The sequence below is a fragment of the Schistocerca nitens genome, chromosome 3, assembly GCF_023898315.1.
Source record: "Schistocerca nitens isolate TAMUIC-IGC-003100 chromosome 3, iqSchNite1.1, whole genome shotgun sequence".
Taxonomy (NCBI): domain Eukaryota; kingdom Metazoa; phylum Arthropoda; class Insecta; order Orthoptera; family Acrididae; genus Schistocerca; species Schistocerca nitens.
In genome coordinates this window covers 451,166,563-451,185,126 of record NC_064616.1, presented here as the reverse complement: position 1 = coordinate 451,185,126, position 18,564 = coordinate 451,166,563, and the positions used below count along the sequence as shown (strand labels likewise).

Sequence of the window (18,564 nt, the reverse complement as noted above, 5' to 3'; positions counted from 1 at the left end):
CTGGATTTCATTCACTACTTCTAACAGCTCCACCCCTTCCTCTGTCGTGTGGGGCCAACCTCCAGCTGCTCTCTGGGACCAACATCCATTTCCCAATTTCCGGCCTCACACTAGCAGACGATGTTATCGTGGACCCTATTGCTATCTCCAACACCTTGGGCCACCAGTTTGGGAAAATTTCGAGGTCTTCCCACAATCACCCTGCCTTCATCAATCGTTAACGAACGGAGAAGGCTCGGGCGATACCCTTCTCTTCTCCGAATCGTGTTACAATGCCTCCTTTTCTATAAGGGAGCTAGATCATGCTCTGTTAATCCTGATCCTCCGCCCCAGGGCCAGACGCTGCCACATTCAGATGTTGCAGCACCTCGCTCTTTCTGGCAAGCACTTTCTGCTTCATATGTACAACCGCATGTGGGCAGAGGGCACATTTCCCGGACGTTGGTGTGAAGCCAGTCATACCCATACCTCCCCCCAGGGGATCCACAACTCTTTTGTGGATACGTGCGTAGCGAGCACGGGACCCCGAGCTGATGTGGCCTTCCTTCCTTTCCGGGCTGCATACCTTCCCTTTCCGCATCCTTCCCCATCCCCCATCTTCGCCCCCCCTCTTCACCTCTGGCTCTTTCTTTCCCTTTCTCTGGGGTTATGGTTTGGGCCTACGTCCGGAGACGGACGCTTGTAAATATACTACATTCTTCGCCTTCCTTCCTTGCTTGTAAGTCTTCATCCTTCCCTTGTCATTTTCTTTTCCTTACCTCTTCTCTCTACCTTCTCCGCTGCGGCGTTTGAGACCTCTCTTCTTTCCTTTCCCTTCCTCTTTCTTCCTCCCTGTGCGTGTCTGAAGGCCAACCCACGCACTTCCATGCGTAGCCGGTGACGGGGTAACGCGTAATTCCCCGCCCCGGGTAGACAGGTAGGACACGTACGTACCCCCTGGTAATGGCCAGGCCCAGGGAGGGGTGATTACCCGAGCTGATACCTTCCGAAAGTGCCGATTGGTCCCTCCCTCCGTCCGTTTGTAGGGAGGTGTGACCTGAGGTGTGAACAATCACCTAAGGCGGGAGTGCCCTCAGAGAGGGCCCCCACAAGGGAGGAGCGCGCCATCGGAGACGCCGGTAATCATGGGGGATTCTTCCGCAATGGTTTCCTCACCTTCCACTATGTCTGCTCACAAACGTAAGTTCACAGAGTCTCAACCACAGTCAGTTCTTCCATCGTTGCCACAGTTCCTTGTTGTTTCTCGGTCTGACGAAGGTCACGACTTCTCCACGGTCAACCCTTTCATTATTCAGAAAGGTGTCGACGCAATTGCAGGTCCTGTAAAGTCTTGTTCCAGATTACGGAATGGCACCCTGTTGTTAGAAACAGTCAGTGCCCTCCAGGCACAAAAATTGCTGCGTACGTCACTACTACACACCTTCCCTGTCCGGGTGGAACCGCACCGTACCTTAAATTCCTCGCGTGGAGTCGTTTATACACGCTCCCTCGATGGACTGTCTGACGAAGAAATTCAGCACTACCTGTCTGACCAGGGCGTAGCGGCTGTTCATAGGGTTATGAAAAGGGTTGACACGAACATCATTACAACCCGCACTGTCTTCTTGACATTTGACAAAGTTCAACTCTCATCGAAAATCAAAGCCGGCTATGAGATAATTTCCGTTCGCCCTTACGTCCCGAACCCTACGCGTTGCTATCGGTGCCAGCGGTTCAATCACACCAGCCAGTCCTGTTCCAATCCGGCCAAATGTGTTACGTGTGGCAGGGATGCCCATGAGGGTGCTTGTCCACCTCCATCCCCTCGCTGCATCAACTGTATGGGTGACCACGCCGCTTCCTCTCGAGATTGTCCCGTTTTTAAGGACGAAAAGCTCATCCAGGAAATTCGAGTAAAGGAAAAGGTGTCGACCTTTGCTGCTCGAAAATTATTCGCCAGTCGACAGCCCACCGTGCGTCAGAAAGGAAAATACAGCACTGTCCTTGCTTCTCCTCGGCCAACAAAGGAGGCGGCCACGCAGACTTGCGACCTCACCTTTAGTGCGACGGTCGTCAGATCGGCCAGCGCAAAGATCGCCCGTTCAACCTCACCACTTTCGCCTGCCCACTCTCTGGTTCACCCTTCGTCGAGTTCTGCTAAATCTCGAGCCCAAAAGTCAGACACAAAGACTTCGAAAAAAGAGCATACTAGTGAAGAGTTTTTACGTACGGCAACTTCGCAACCATCGGTTCCTCCTTCCTCTAAACATCATACTTCCAAGAAGGCTACAAAGAAACCCAGTTCCTCTCCTCCTCCGCCACGGCGTGTCTCATCTACAGCACCATCTGGCGGTAGCCGCCCTCGGCCATCTTCTGTGTCGCCGAGGCGCACTGCTGGCGGCCGATCAACCGGCCGGTCGCTGGTGGCAGGAGCTGCTCCTGACCAGCCTATGGATCAGGATCTTCTGCCTTCGGCTGAATGCCATTCCGTGCTGTCGGTCGCAAGCTCAGAGCAGTCGTTGAGTTGACAGCGACCTTGGTCACATTCCTCCATTTCCAGTTCACCCTATGTCCATTATCCACTGGAATATCCGCGGTATTCGAGCCAATCGGGATGAATAGTCGATCCTCTTAAAATACTACTCGCCGGTCATCTTTTGTCTTCAGGAAACAAAGCTGCGTCCCCATGACCGCTTTGTTCTCCCTCATTTTCAGTCCGTCCGATATGCTCTCCCCTCTGTTCAAGGCACTCCAGCACATGGAGGACTCATGATCCTTCTCCATGAATCTCTCCATTATCACCCAATCCATTTAAACACTTCCTTCCAAGCTGTCGCCGTCCGTCTTTCCCTTTCCGGATACACGTTCTCTCTTTGTACTGTATACATTCCATCGTCCACACCAATGGCACGAGCTGATCTCCATCTTCTTGGTCGGCTTCCACCCCCATATTTGCTGGTTGGGGACTTCAATGCCCACCACCCGCTTTAGGGATCTCCACATCCTTGTCCACGTGGCACACTATTGCTAGACGTCTTCCACCAAGCAGATCTAGTTTGCCTCAACACTGGGGTCCCTACGTTTTTGTCTGCCTCCACGGCAAATTTATCTCTTTTGGACCTTGCGGTCGGTACTGTTCCACAGGCTCGGCGCTTCGAATGGTTCGCCCTTGATGATACACACTCGAGTGACCACTTTCCATGTGTCCTCAGACTGCAGCCTCAACAGCCATATATGCGCCCGCGACGCTGGAAGTTTGCTCAAGCCGATTGGACACTTTTTTCGTCTCTAGCGACATTCGATGACCGTCACTTTCCCAGCGTCGACTATGAGGTCACACATATTACCGACGTTATTCTTACAGCTGCGGAACATTCAATACCACGCACCTCCGAATTGCCCCGGCGCCCCCCAGTTCCTTGGTGGAACGAGGCATGCCGTGATGCACTACGTGAGCGGCGACGTGCTCTCCGCGTTTTCCGCCACCATCCTACTTTGGCCAACTGTATCCGCTATAAGCAGCTCCGAGCGCGATGCCGTCGTGTCATCCGCGATAGCAAGAAGGCAAGCTGGAAATTCTTCATTAGCTCATTTAACACCTTCACTCCCTCCTCGGAAGTTTGGAGTCGGCTTCGACGGTTCTCAGGCGCGCCTGGTTTCTCCCCGGTCTCTGGGCTCACTGTCGCGCATGACACATTAGTGGACCCCGTCGCAATTTCTAACTCGTTGGGTCAGCACTTTGCCGAGATTTCGAGCTCTTCAAATTACCCGCCAACGTTTCTCCCGAAGAAACGTGCAGCGGAAGTGCGACCTCTTGCTTTCTCCTCTCAAAATCGCGAAAGCTATAATACAAACATCTCCCCTCTAGCTATAGCCCCATTTCTCTCACGAGTAGTGTCCGTAAAGTTTTGGAGCGTATGGTGAATTACCGTTTAGCTTGGTGGCTGGAATCCCGCAGTCTTTTAACACCTGCCTAATGCGGATTCCGATAGCATCATTCTGTAGTTAACCATCTTGTTGCTCTCTGCACTTATATCATGAACAATTTTCTCCGGAAACGTCAAACGGTAGCATTATTCTTTTAATCTGGAGAGAGCATACGATACCTGTTGGAGGACAGGCATCCTCCGCACACTGTTCTCATGGGGCTTTCGAGGTCGGCTGCCCCTTTTTCTTCGCGAATTTATGGCAGCGCGCACATTTAGGGTGCGGGTGAACACTACTCTCTCCTGCACTTTCTCCCAAGAAAACGGGGTACCCCAGGTCTCCGTGCTGAGTGTTGTACTGTTTGCCATCGCTATAAATCCAATTATGGATTGTCTCCTTCCCGATGTCTCGGGCTCCCTCTTTGTGGATGATTTTGCGATCTACTACAGCTCTCAACGGACCAGCCTTCTTGAACGACGTCTTCAAGGATGTCTCGATCGCCTCCACTCTTGGAGCATCGAAACCGGCTTCCGTTTCTCTCCCAGTAAGACCGTTTGTGTTAATTTTTGGCGACGTAAGGAGTTCCTTCCGCCCTCCTTAAATCTAGGACCTGTCAACCTTCCGTTTTCAGACGTCGCTAAATTCTTGGGTCTTATGTTTGACAGAAAACTGTGCTGGTTCTCCCACGTTTCCTATCTTCCGGCTCGCTGTCTGCGATCGCTTAACACCCTCCGTGTCCTGAATGGTACCTTCTGGGGAGCGGACCGAGTGGTCCTTCTCCGCCTCTATCGCGCCTTAGTGCGCTCGAAATTGGATTATGGAAGCATAGTCTACTCCTCTGCTCGGCCGTCTATTCTTCGGCGTCTCGACTCTATCCACCACTGTGGATTACGTTTAGTGTCTGGAGCTTTTTACACTAGCCCTGTGGAGAGCCTTTATGCTGAGACTGCTGAACCTCCGTTGTCCAATCGGCGAGCAGTCCTTCTGAGTCGTTATGCTAGCCATCTGTCTTCCATGCCTGCTAATCCAGCCCATGCCCTTTTTTTCGACGCCTCATTTGATGTAGGGTATGCAGGCCGCTCCTCCTCCCTACTACCCCCGGGAGTCCGCTTCCGTCAACTGCTCCATTCTCTTTCCTTCCGCTTTCCTAAAACCTTCTTGACAACTTGGGGTACAGCACCGCCTTGGCTCCGTCCCCGGATCTGCCTGCTCCGTGACCTTTGTCGATTTCCCAAGGATGGTACCCCTACACTTGCTTATCGTCGGGCATTTGCTGCTCTACGTGCACAAATGACGGACGCCACATTTATTTACACCGACGGCTCGAAAACATCGTTAGGTGTAGGGAGTGCCTATATTGTTGGCGACACCCCAAATCACTTTAGACTTCCCGACCAGTGTTCGGTGTATACTGCGGAGCTTTACGCTGTTCTCCAGGCTGTCCACTACATCCGCCGCCATCGGCGGATACAGTACGTTATCTGCTCGGATTCTCTCAGCTCTCTCCTCAGTCTCCAAGCTCTTTACCCTGTGTACCCTCTGGTCCACCGGATTCAGGACTGTCTGCGCTTGCTCCACCTGGGGAGCGTCTCGGTGGCGTTCCTCTGGCTCCCGGGACACGCTGGTATCTGTGGGAATGAGGCGGCCGATATAGCGGCCAAGGCTGCAGTCTCTCTTCCTCGGCCAGCTATTCAGTCGCTTCCCTTCACCGATCTACGGAGCGGTTTATGTCGCAAAGTTGCTCATTTATGGCGTGCGCATTGGTCCACACTTCCCCATAATAAATTGCGGGAAGTGAAAGCCCTTCCTTGCGCTTGGACCTCTTCCTCCCGAACGCGTCGTCGGGAGGAGGTAATTTTAACTAGACTCCGGATAGGGCACTGTCTTTTTAGCCATAGACATCTTTTAAACGGCGATCCTCCCCCAATCTGTCCCCACTGCTCTCAGCTGTGGACGGTAAGACACCTTTTAATTGAATGCCCCTATTTTAATCCGTTACGCGCCCGTCTACAGCTATCGCCTGATCTATCGTCGATTTTAGCCGATGACACGCGCTCAGCCGACCGCGTTCTCCAGTTTATTAGTGACAGTGAAATGACGTCAGTTATTTGAAGCTTTTTTGGGGATAACAAACCCCTTTCTGTAGTGGATTTTTAAGCCTTCCTTCTGCTTTTAGTTTCTCCAATTTTATGACTGTTCCCATTGCTGATTGTTTTCAATTTCGGTTTTTTACTGTTTCCTAAGTTACGGGCTGGGCGCTAATGACCATAGCAGTTTTGCGCCCTAAAACCAAACAAAAAAAATACCCATACCTAAGCCCGGTAAGGACGAAAAACTTCCTTCTAGCTACTGCCCCATCTCTTACCAGCTGCGTTTGCAAGGTGATTGCACGTATGATTCATCCCCAGCTGGTATGTTGATTTGAGTCTCGCAATTTACTGACCAAAGCAGTGCGATTTGGAGCGAGGCGTTCTGTAGTTGACCATCTTGTTACTTTGTCCACCCATATAATGAATGGTTTTCTGCGGACATCCCAGACTGTGCCCGTGTTTTTCCATTTGGAGAAGACATAAGACACCTGCTGGAGGACTGGTATGCTCTGTAGTGTTTACACATGAGGCTTCCGTGGCCGTCTTATGTTTCCTACAGGAATTTATATAGTGAGTTTCAAAGATGCGTGTGGGCTCTGCCTTGTCGGACACATTTATCCACTAAAACGGTGTTCCTCAGGATTCCATCCTGAGCGTCGTCCTTTTTGCTATCGGCATTAACCCTATAATAGTCTGTCTACTGCCGGGCATCTGTGGCTTCCTTTTTGTTTACGATTTTGCTGTCTATTGCAGTTCTTCACGGACCTGTCGCACTGAGCGGCGTCATCAGCAATGTCTTGAGTCTTTACTGCTGGAGCATGAACAATTACTTTCGCTTTTCCACTGACAGAACCGTCTGCATGAATTTCTGGCTACGCAAACAGTTTTTCCCAGCATCTTTACGTCTTAGGTCTGTTGCCCTTCCGTTCGTTGAAACTACAAAATTCATGGGGCTCATGCTCAATAGAAAACACTTAGTCCTCCCATGTGTCTTACCTGGCAGACCGTCACCCGATTCCTCAACCCGCCCTCTGGCGGGTTTACTGGTTGGGCTGCGCCTTGCGTCTCTTTACCGTTATTTTCAGCTTCCTTCTTTGTCCTGTCTTCCTCGCTCCCTCCCCTCCACCCCTCCTTGGTTAGTTCCTCGGCCTCGAATTCGGATGGATCTCCGCCGCGGTCCGAAAGATTCCATCCCCCCGGTGGTGTTCCGTTCCTTTTTCCGCCAAATTTATGGGAGTTTCGGGATGCTGTTGTTTTTTACACTGATGGCTCTAAATCTGCTGATCATGTTGGGTATGCCTTCACGTCCTCTGTTGGAACGGAAAGTCATCTGCTGCCACCTACATGTGGGGTGTTTACTGCGGAATTGATGGCAATTTCCCGGGCCCTTACCTTTATTAAACAATCCCGACACAACCGCGTTTTGTTATGTACGGACTCGATGAGTGGCCTTCTTGCTATTGACCGGTGTTTTTCGCGCCATCCCTTGGTCTCTGCCATCCATGACCATCTCGCTGATATTCACTGTGCTGCTTGTTCCATTGACTTCCTATGGGTCCCTGGCCATGTGGGTATCCCGGGAAATGAGCTCGCTGATCGTTTGGCTGGGGGAGCAGTTACTTACCCCCCGTTTTCTGTAAACCCTCCTGCAGCGGATTTACGGCTTCACATCAAATCCCACTTCGCACAGTCATGGGCCAATTCTTGGGAGGCTACTCCACTGTCTAATAAACTTCGTGCAATTAAGGTGACACCAGGCCCATGGCCTTCCTTTCGCCTCTCCCGAAAGGACTCGACCACACTTTGTCGTCTCCGCATTGGCCATACCAGGCTGACCCATGGTTTTCTTTTGCGTGATGAGCCATCCCCGCTATGTGGTTGTGGAGCCTTCCAGTCAGTGGCCCACATTTTAGTTGAATGCCCCACTTCTTTTGGCTCTGCGGGCTAAGTACAGACTCCCCCACACTTTACCTTTGATGTTGGCTGACGATTCCCGGATGGTCTCTCTGGTTCTCGGTTTCCTCCGGGAGAGTGGTTTTTATTCTCAGTTTTAAGGTTTTTAATCTCTCTGGTGTTGGGGCAGGGCGGTGAGTGTTTGGGTGTCTCCCACTGTAGGCAGTGTTCAGCGATTCCCGATTCACCTCCCTGACCGGAATCCTCTTTTCTTCCCCTTTTACTCTTTAAGGCTTGGTTAGTCTTTCTATTCCCATACGTACTTTCTACATTATAGCAGTTGCACCTTTTAAGTCACAGGTGGTCTTGCCTATGCTGCTTCAGCATAGTGTTGGGTTCGTTCTCTTGCGACTTCCCTCATTTGTTTTTTACCAATGACAACGTGACTGCCCTTTTACGTTTTTTCCCTTTTTCCCTTTTTCCCTTTTTCCCTTTTTCCCTTTTTCCCTTTTTCCCTTTTTCCCTTTTTCCCTTTTTCCCTTTTTCCCTTTTTCCCTTTTTCCCTTTTTCCCTTTTTCCCTTTTTCCCTTTTTCCGTTTTATTGTTCTGCCTTTTCTGAGATGTCCCGTTAGCAGAATGGAGTATCTTTGAAACAAGGGACTGATGACCTTGCTGTTTGGTCCCTTAAACCTCAAACAACCAACCAACCGATTCCTCAATGGTACTTCCAGGGGTACCGATCGAACTACCCCCCCCTCCTCCTCCTCCTCCTCCTCCTCCTCCTCCTCCTCCTCCTCCTCCTCCGTTTGTACCGGTCCCTTGTCCGTTCGAACTTGACTATGGGTGCTTTCTTTATGCTTCTGCATGTCCATTCCTCTTACGCTGTGTCAACACTATCAATCATCGTAGCATCTGTTTGGCCACTTGCGTCTTCTACACAAGCTCAGTTGAGTATGTTTGCTGAAGCTGCTGAGCTACTAGTCCTACCGCTGTGACTTCCTGCTCAGCAGGCATACATGCCGTTTGTCTGCCATGCATGGCCACGCATCCTATGCGGCCTTCTTCGATGATTCATTTGATCGCCAGTATGGGGCGCGTCCCTCTTCTATTACCCCCTGGAGTCCACTTTAGCCACTTGCTCCAATGGCTCAACTTCACACTACCTCAACTGTCTCAGTGGGTGTGAATCCTTCACTACTTTGGCTCCGTAAAGAGTCCCGTGTTAATGTTTGCGGTCGTTCGCTTCCTAAGGACACTACTCTAGCCTCGATGTATCGCTTTCAGTTTCACGACCTTCACATGGAACTTAGCGATAGTATCTTTGTATACACTGATGGCTCTCTGACTGACCGTGGGCTCGGATGTGCCTTCGTCATTGCCACTCGTGTCTTTCGACATCGGCTTCCGGCACATTCCTCAGTATTTACAGCCGAGCTTTTCTTCTTGTATCGCGGGACCGAGTATGTCCGGTGACAGCCTTTTCAATTGCCCTATGCTCTCACCCGGCGCCCTTCAGTCTGTGCACTATACACCACCCATCCCTTACTGCAGCGGACTCAGGAAAACTGTCAGTTGCTCGCTGTTGGTGGAGCCAGTGTGATATTTCTGTGGGTTCCTCGTCATGTCGGACTACCAGGAAACGAGGCTGCTGAAGCTGCAGCCAAGGCTGCAGTCCTCGTGAAAGGTTACCTCTACTACTTCAGTTTAACACTACGAGCAACGAATTTATTTGCTGGACCTTTGCACAAATGCCCTAACTATGTCAGTTCTGCTTGGCCCAATGATTGACATTCAAACATACAGTAAAATCATTAAATAAAAATTTGTCAACAGATACTGAAATAAAATGTTGAAAGCTTTGTCAACTCATACAGAAAGCATGTTCCGGCTCATATTTGAATTACATAGAACAAATTGGTTTTTTCATCAAGCATTTCAGGTAATTATAAGGAATTTCCTTCTGTAAGCAAATCTTAACGCATCTCTTTTTTACTAAACCTGTGGTCTTCTACAGAATGGTATCTCTTATTACCACAAATGCCCACTTTTGGATCGGAAGAACAGGGTATTTCACCACTGTATCCATTAATCAACATGCACACAATTACTGCACCAACATATGCACAGGAGAAACGTATGGATCGAACTGTTAGCAGTTCCGATATTCACCATTAAATATCTCTACTCAAAATTATCGCATATAATTCCGCACCTATTTAATCATTCTCTTTAATAGCCACTATTGTACTGCTGCCTACTCCCGACCTATCACTCATTGAAATATGAAAACCCTACAAAAATTACACAAACAAAATACGCACTTAAGTTGAACTACTTACTTTGTTGCAGCCAAAGTTCATGGGTACGTTATCAGTTTGCTAATCTCTTTCCCCGCTTTGCAATATTAATTATTCAGAAAATTTCCCCACGTGACTCTACATTTTAATAAACATGAATAAGCAAGCATTATCTTCACTTGGTTTCCTAAAATTCGACACACGCCTCACACGAGATACCACGTGTCCTTCACAAAGGATCCGCGTAAATAAATCAAGATTTCAGATACGTAAGAAAATTGAAAAATTATAACAGTGGTTAATTCCACACGCATATTTAATGTAATAGCACGCTCCCTGCTTACATGCTATAGGTCCATAGCACTCGTGCCTCCACTAATTGATTCTTGATCAGCCCCACGTGGTGAGTGCCAGGTGTAAAACTAAATTGCTACACTACTTGAAATATTAATTTTTCCTAATTAACTTGCTTGCTCAACAAATAAATATTATTCATTGCGAAATTGTAATAAAACCCCAAAATTGCGAATTACCATCACAAAGCAAAGCAACATTTCTACATCACTTACTAATGCACATTACTTGCCTAAATCAATTTAGTTCCCCCAAAATATTATTACATTACGTCTAGCTGCAGAAAGAGGGTTGTTCACCTAATGTGAAACCATTAATCATAAATATAGCACATTTCCCCCACTTAAATCGAACATCGCTCGACCCATCTCAGAAAAAACGTCCTCTCTCGTCCAAGTCTTCAGCAGCAGTCATTGACTCTGGTAAACGCTACTGTTCTGGTCTCCTGGTCGCTCATGGTGGGGGCGGCTCCCAACCAATCATCAGTTCAGAATTTCCCCGGTCTAAAGCTGCCGGTCAAACCTCCCTTCTACACAATTGGAAAGATACCGCCCTTTGCCTCCCAAAGACTGCAACGTGTTTTGCAGACTATCCAACCTTCCTACACCTCGCTACAGCCAAAGACTGAAGTTTCAGATCTTACATAATCGCTGCCTATTGAGTAGTTGTTCCCTATCGTACACCCACAATCGCTAAATGTCGTTCGATACTTATTCTCACCAAACGTTCTTCCTGCAATTATTTTCATATATTCATTTCTTTCTCCCTCCTGCTGTGGACTCAGTAGGATAAGGAAATAAAGGGCATTCTTAACTCGTTCAATAAATAAAACAGATTCCTGTGGTCATTCTTTCATAACTTGGTGTTGGTTTGCAGTCACACAGTAAGTATGTGTTAAATAAATGAAATAATATTTTTACGATCAAACTCGTGTTCTCAGAATAACACGATCAATTGCACTAAATATTGTTCCATTATTAGGAATCTAAGTGAGAGTTGCCATTGCCGAAGACAATGGCCACCTCTCACTGCTATCTCAGCCCACGAGTACTTACATCCCCACTGATCAGTGTTGCCGTCTGCCAGGTGGTGGTGTCTGTCATCGCCAATGGCCCGCCATTCACGGAATAAGCTCCAGCTTATTAAGCCTCTCCCAGCTACTTGGCCGACCGCCTCTCAGCGCTTCCGCCGGGAGGTAGTCATTTTAACTAGGCTGCGTATTGGGCCTTTGTTGCCATATTCATTTGATAAGTGGCGCTACCCCATCACTTTGTGCACATTGCTCTGAAGTTTTAACTGTTCCCTTCTTTCTGATGGAATGTCTTTTCCTAAGTTCTCGTTCGGGTTTGCCGTCTGAGTTATCGGCCGTTTTAGTAAATGGCATGTGGGCTGTTTACCGCGTTTTACTTTTTATCCGCCAAAGCACTATGGTGAAGGCCATTTAATTTTGAGTTTTACCTCTTTCTAGATGGTCCCTTTTAGCTCTTTCTCCTCGTGCGTGTTTCTAGTTGCCTTCTCTTATGCCAATTGGGACTGATGTGTAGTAGTTTTTCTTTTAAACTACCATCTTCGTGTTCTATAGTTTTGGCCAGTTGTTTCTGCACTATAAAGTAAAGTAAAACAAAACCAAAACCAGATGGAAAATTCGTGGCAATTTACAAAATCTTCCTTAAAGAAAAAGCACTGCTGCCCCCTCCCTCAGTACTCGACGTTCTTTCATGAGATAGTGCGTGGCATCCACGGGGTCCTGAGCTATTGCAGTCCTCTCTTCCATAGCTGCCTTTCCTGCGCTGTGCCCCACAATTCTTCCCCACTGCCCCTCCCCCTATTTCGGTGTTCTTAGTAATGTCGACCTAGCTATCCACCTAGTTTCCTGTGACTTGCTGTTGTTGAATTTCGTTTTTTTTCTCCTTCGTTCTTAGTAATTTTGGTCCACATTTGGTGTATGACACCCACTTACAAATTCTTCTACATAATGTGAACTATTTGAGGAAGACCCTCCCCCCCACTCAGCACCTACGACGTGGATACTTCTCCCTCTCCCTGTCTCCCTCCCCCTCCCCCTCCCCTTTCCGTTTTCCAGCTGTACACCGTCTGACCAGGTAGGTCACAAGCATGTGTAGACTGGCTATGTTGTGGGGCTGTTATGTACCCATCTGGCTGTCCCCCTGATAAGACAGGAACCACACTTTCGATAACTGAGCTCTTGTCACCTGACATATGCTTGTCGTTCTGTAGCATCAAAACACCTGGCAATAGACGCCATGCTGGATGGTTTCCGGTGTGGCTGGGTGGCGCTCATGGGGAGAGACCCTGATTCGAGTGGCGGTATCAGTGTGGATGGTTTATATATGAAACGTATCAAGCTCCAAAGAAACGGTGTCCTTCAGCCATTTCTTCATTTGGTAATGGATCATTGAATGCAGCTTCTTAAGATCCCTGCTGCCTTCCCCTGCCTGACTACGCCCTAGGAGGAGGCCAGGCTTGCTAGCTTCTTGTGAAACACTTTCCCCACTACCTGGTCTGTGATAGCATGTATTGGGATACATTAAACACCTCAAAGCCGTTCTTTTTGTGTGGAAAATATTGAAATCAAGTTTGGCGCAGTGGAGTCTCAGTAAGATGCAGTTGGTTTCTGTGTTGATCAGAAGTTCTGCAGCCCTTCATACTTGTGCTCATCTTTGCGACATCCTTATGTCGAGACAGATCGCCAGCTCTCGAATGTGGTTCAGGGAGCTCTTTCTCATGGTGACCTCATCCTTCAAACTGAACAACTCCAGTTTAGTCTGGAGAGAAACGGAATTCATTTTGTCCAGTCTGTACAGAAATGTCGTAAGGATAATTGCACCTTTATTCTGGCTTTTGAGGGTGATATCCTCCTGGAGATCAAGGTTGTGCGTTACCAGTGTGATATGAAGCCATACATCCCGCAATCCATGAGGCGCTTTTAGTGCTTTAATTTTGGGCACATCTTCCCGATATACGGTGGACCCTCTGTGGTGAATGTGGACATCCACTTCATGAAGCAATCCCCTGTATTTCACTATCTGTGTTATGACCATCACTCTCCACACCAAGAAGATCCCCTGTTGTGAAAAGTTGCAGGAGTAAAAGTACCTTGATCGTTTACCTTAACTGAGGCTCATAAAAAATGAGACTTCATCCTGTGTGCATGGCTTCTACTTTCGCCTCTTACATCCTCTTCCCATCCTTCCTTAACCTTGTCCCATCCCCCTCTCCTCTCCCCCTTCCCAGCAGTTCCTATGTCACTCCACCTCTCCAGCTGAAGTGTTCCTCCTTGGACCCCTCTCCCTGGCATGTCTCCGCCTGGAGGCTTGCTACCACAAATCGACCACAGGACATAGTCTGTGCGCCCCAAGGTTGCCCTCTCCCTTTTGTTCCCAGATCTTGCAGATGCCTGCCCTCCATCTTTGCCCTGCCCTCATCCTATGAAAGAAAACAAAAACCTGTCTGAGGGCAACCCACCCACGCCCCCACCCCTCCTCCAGAGCCTATGGAGGTACAGTCTTCCCTCTCACTACCAGTGTGAGGTCTTACTTATGGATGTCACCCTGTCCTCATTAGGGACAGATGGTGACCAGGCAGTGACTAATTCCAGGCTGTTCACACCCCATTTGGATATCTGCTCCATGCTTATTAAATAGAACTATAATGGATGCTCCTATTATCTCCCAGAGCGGCAATATCTTACTGCCTTTCACTTTTTACTGATGCGCACTCACCACCCCTTCTGGGGTTCCGTGCTTTGTCGGCAGAGTCCCACCTTCCAGGGCTTCTGGTGGTTTTTGCGTGTTGGTCAATACGGGTATTATTAGTATGTGGATCCCTCATCATACCACATTGGAAGCAGTTACTACCTACATCTGCTGCCCAATTTAAACAATTCCCCCGCCACTTCCTCCTCCTTTGGAATTTTAATGACCATCACATTTTATGGGGCAGCACTTGTTGCTAGTCAGGTGCTTCTCATTGACTAAGTTCTTGCAGACCACGACCTCTCTTTCGAATGGTGGTTACCCTACTCATTTTAGTGCCACATATGGCACTTCACCTGCCATGATCTTTCGCTCTCCCACTCCTGTCCCTTCTTCCTTACGCTGGTCCCTACACGATGACGTCTGTGATAGTGACCACTTCCCATTGATTCTCTCATTCCCTTCCCTTCTCTCAATGACCTGTTTACCCCTCGGTTTTCCATCGTGCTGATTGTTTTCTATATGCCTCCCAGTTCGTGTTTACACCTTCAAGTTGTTTAAAGGAGGTTGTCCATGGTCTGTCTAATAAGAAAATCCTCACTACCGCCATTGCTGTTACTCAGTTGACAGGCCCCATTCACTGTCGACCAGATTTGTGGTGAATGGCTATTGCCAGTGCTATCTGTTATCGTTGTCACGCCTTGCAACATCTAAAGCGGCGTCACCCTTCTTCTGGTCTTACTACTTTCAAACATATTAGTGCCAAAGTGCATTACTTAAACAGGGCAAGTGTGTTGCGAATGCTTTCTCTTCTTTAGAGACTTCTGTGCCTTTGTGTGGGTTGCTGCCCACACCCTCGAAGGTTGTTAGTGTAGTCTTCCCTTCTGGGCCTTGACCTTCCAGGTGGCCTTCATACAGCTGCATTAGTTCTTGCTGAACATCTCCCCTCCCCCCTGTAGCAGGTATCTACCATCCTTTGCCATCCTCGTAATGGCTACCAAAGTTGATTCATGGATCCTTACTCCAGAATTAGCCGCCCCTATTTGTAGTTGCAGGGCTCCCCTCACAATGATCCATATTTTTCTGGACTGCACTCACCGTTTCGCCCTTAATAGTAATTATACCCTCCCACCTTGTCTTGGACGTTACAGGACGACACTGCCCTCCGTTTTCTTCGCGAAAGCGGTTTCTCAGCTCAGACCCTTACATTTTCCTCTGTAACTGGTGTCAGCGCAGGAATTGGTTATGGAGGCCTTGACGTCACCTCCACACTGGCCACGTTTTCGTCTCGTCTGCGCTAAATTTCGTGTGGTCTGTTGTGAAACTTTTTCTCCTTTTTTTTCTTCTTCCCCTGATGTTGCCACATTGTCGTGATCATAGTATGGTGAGGGTGCTCTGTTCCCACCCACTCCCCCTTGTGTTCTTTTCTGTCTACCACCCTGATGTCCCTTTTCTCCCTGTTGGCTCGTTATCCTTCCCCTTGAATGGACACAGCGGTTTTTTCCTCCCTTTATTTCTGCTTTCTTAGATCACAGGTCCAATGACCAAGCTGTTTAGTCTCCCAACCACCACCACTGCTGCTGCTGTTATTGTGGTCATTTGTCGAAAGTTAAAGTGGAACGAAAACATATTCCTGACGTTCTCCCAAGACAGTTGTATGGGAGTCATGTCTGAAGATGTTCATCAAGAACTGTTCCTGTGCATTGTGTGTTGACACTTCCAAACTATTTGTATGTTGTGAAAGTGTAGTGGGTCCATACTGTTAGAATAAGAACTCATGAGCCATCTTGAAGCTGTAGAAAAAAGTTTTTAGCACTTACAGATTGCTCCTTCTAGTCGGTGTTTTTTCTAGAATGACTCGCCATTTCAGTAGGGGATGGTACAAAACGCGTTAATATTAGTCGAATTTATTTCATGCTCAAAGATTTTCAGAGGTTTCTGGAGTCATGTTACACCCATCAAGCTTGTTAACTTAAAAGCTAATATGAAATGTTGCCAAGTAAGTTAATTCACCGCTATAGAAATTATTTTCCAGTTCCTAAGAGAGCGTTTTTGACTTATACATGGTTCTCCACTAATTTTAGTCGGTATACTTCGTAGACCAAATGTGAGTATTGTATTGTGTATTAAACCGGGGACCTAGAAACGACGGAGAGGCTTCGTCCTGCCATAGCCCTCAGTGGTTCAAAACAGGCCACAGCAGTCCAGCCGCCATACTCCGGACCCAGGGTTATTGTGCGGTTCGGAACCCCCTCCCGCCCCGCCCCCCACCCCCAGCCCCGAACGTCTCATACCAGACGAGTGTAAACCCAAATGTTTGTGTGATAGAGTAATTATGGTGTATGCTTACGTGGAGACCGTGTTCGTGCAGCAATCGCCGACATTGTGTAACTGAGGAGGAATAAGGGGAACCATAAGTATTCGCCGAGGCAGATGGAAAACCACCTTAAAACCATCCGCAGGCTGGTCAGCACACCGGACCCCGACACGAATCCGCCGGGCGGATTCGTGTCGTGAACCGGCACTCCTTCCCGCTCGGAAAGCATCGCCTTAGACAGCACGGCTAGCTGGACGGGCAGACCAAATGTACCTTCCACTGTCGCCAGCAAGATGGATTTGGAATTTAAAGTTTCCTGGTAGTGCGGCTCTCGTGGGCTCAAATCAAAATGCTGCCAAATGCTCTCCACTAGTTAATTAGAATTGAGAGAGACGTGGACTGTTAGAGTAGCCCAGACATCCTGTCTTACCAAGCTGACGATGCAAACGACAAATGTTTTTTCATTATCAGTGGGCGCAATTCCAAAATACAGATGAAAGATACGCTGAACTGAAGTCACACATTTTTGGAAATTGTAGCAAAGAAAAAGCCTTTCGTTTAGCGGTCGTCATCCTTCCGACTGAATGTGCAGAAAAGATTTGAGTGGACTGGAATCTCGCGGCAGTTACAGATAATTATAGACTGCGATTGTCTATTCACGTTTATTCCCGGAATATGTTTGGTGTGGTGTCACTTCTCCTACTCTTGTCTTCAAGTTTTGAACTGCGAAAACTACCTCCATTGTGGTTTTATGAAGTCTAGTGCCACGACACCAGAGCTATAATGTCAGCCACAAATCACAGTACGCGAACTGAAAGTTAAACGCTGACCGTCTTATATTGCGTCGACGAGACTTTAGTATTGATTAGGCTAGCTTGGTTTACCTGACAGGAACGTACGCCAAGAGCATTCGGAACTGTTCGTCTCCATCTAGAACACACGTAGATTAGATTCATCTAGTAAGCCTCATAAACGTAAATTTTAGTTTGATTCGAAAGAACGGACTAAGATTATGCGTAAACGTACTGCGGGTAAACTAGAATCATGTTTTTGCAGAAAGAAATTCAGGTCGAGGTGAGCAGCCCAGTTGCGCTTTCTAAGGACGACCCGGTGAGCGCCGAAATTCGTGCAGACCTTAAACGCCAGGAGGTCGATGTCCTCAAGCAGAAGCTGGCTCAAACTTCCCTCCGCAATGGTGCAACACCTGAGAAAAAGGTAAAAATTGATATTCGTTCCAAATTAAGGTATGCTTTCTTAAATATTACTCAGCATTTCATAACTCATTGTTAAACAGGAAAATAATTATGTGCTAAGAGTTTAGTGCTAATTCACGGTTACTTGTAAGTATCTATAACGTACTCTATGAACGTGCCCCACGTACTTAAATTTCACAAACAAAATAATTCACTATGCCAGAAACCTCAATGATAGCGGTTTCGTCTATTCGTACTCGGTTTCAAACATGATTGTGTGTGTGTGTGTGTGTGTGTGTGTGTGTGTGTGTGTGTGTGTGTGTGTGTGTGTGTGTGTGGGGGGGGGGGGGGTTGGTTGCACAATCAATCACCTGAAAATGGTATAAAAGGCCGAAAACTCGTCATAATTAAACAGATATATCTTAGATCTGACATGTCCTAGTCAGATGTCTTGCAATCCAGCTGTGCTATAGAAATGGTTAAGGTAGTTGGTTAAATGTTCCAGAGCATCTGAAAGACTCTCAATGTGGAAAGAGTCAGTTTACGAGATACGTACATTAGTGTTCATGAATACATTATTTTTAGTCCTACTCGTGCAACTAACTATAAAAAGTTCTTTCCTGGCTACCAGTTTAAAGTGGAAATTTGTCAGTGGCAAAGTGGCCCAGAAGTGATTTTTAAAACGTTTAATACTTGTTTCGCTATCTGTAATTTTATGTTTTTGGGAAAATGATCAAAAGTTTTGTTGCTGCAAACTGAGCTGCTTAGAGGCACTGACAGCTTTCTAAACAATCGGTA

The 18,564-nt window shown here is 47.8% G+C and overlaps 1 protein-coding gene across 1 annotated transcript in view; it reads right to left on the bottom strand.

Moving 5' to 3' along the window:
• Positions 1 to 17,483, bottom strand: part of LOC126249272 (trichohyalin-like) — a 30,975-nt gene extending 13,492 nt beyond the window's left edge. The window contains exon 1 of the mRNA XM_049950926.1: positions 17,458 to 17,483. Within this exon, the coding sequence (XP_049806883.1) occupies positions 17,458 to 17,483 (26 nt within the window). The remainder of the gene's footprint in view (positions 1 to 17,457) is intronic.
• Positions 17,484 to 18,564: the final 1,081 nt, after the last annotated feature.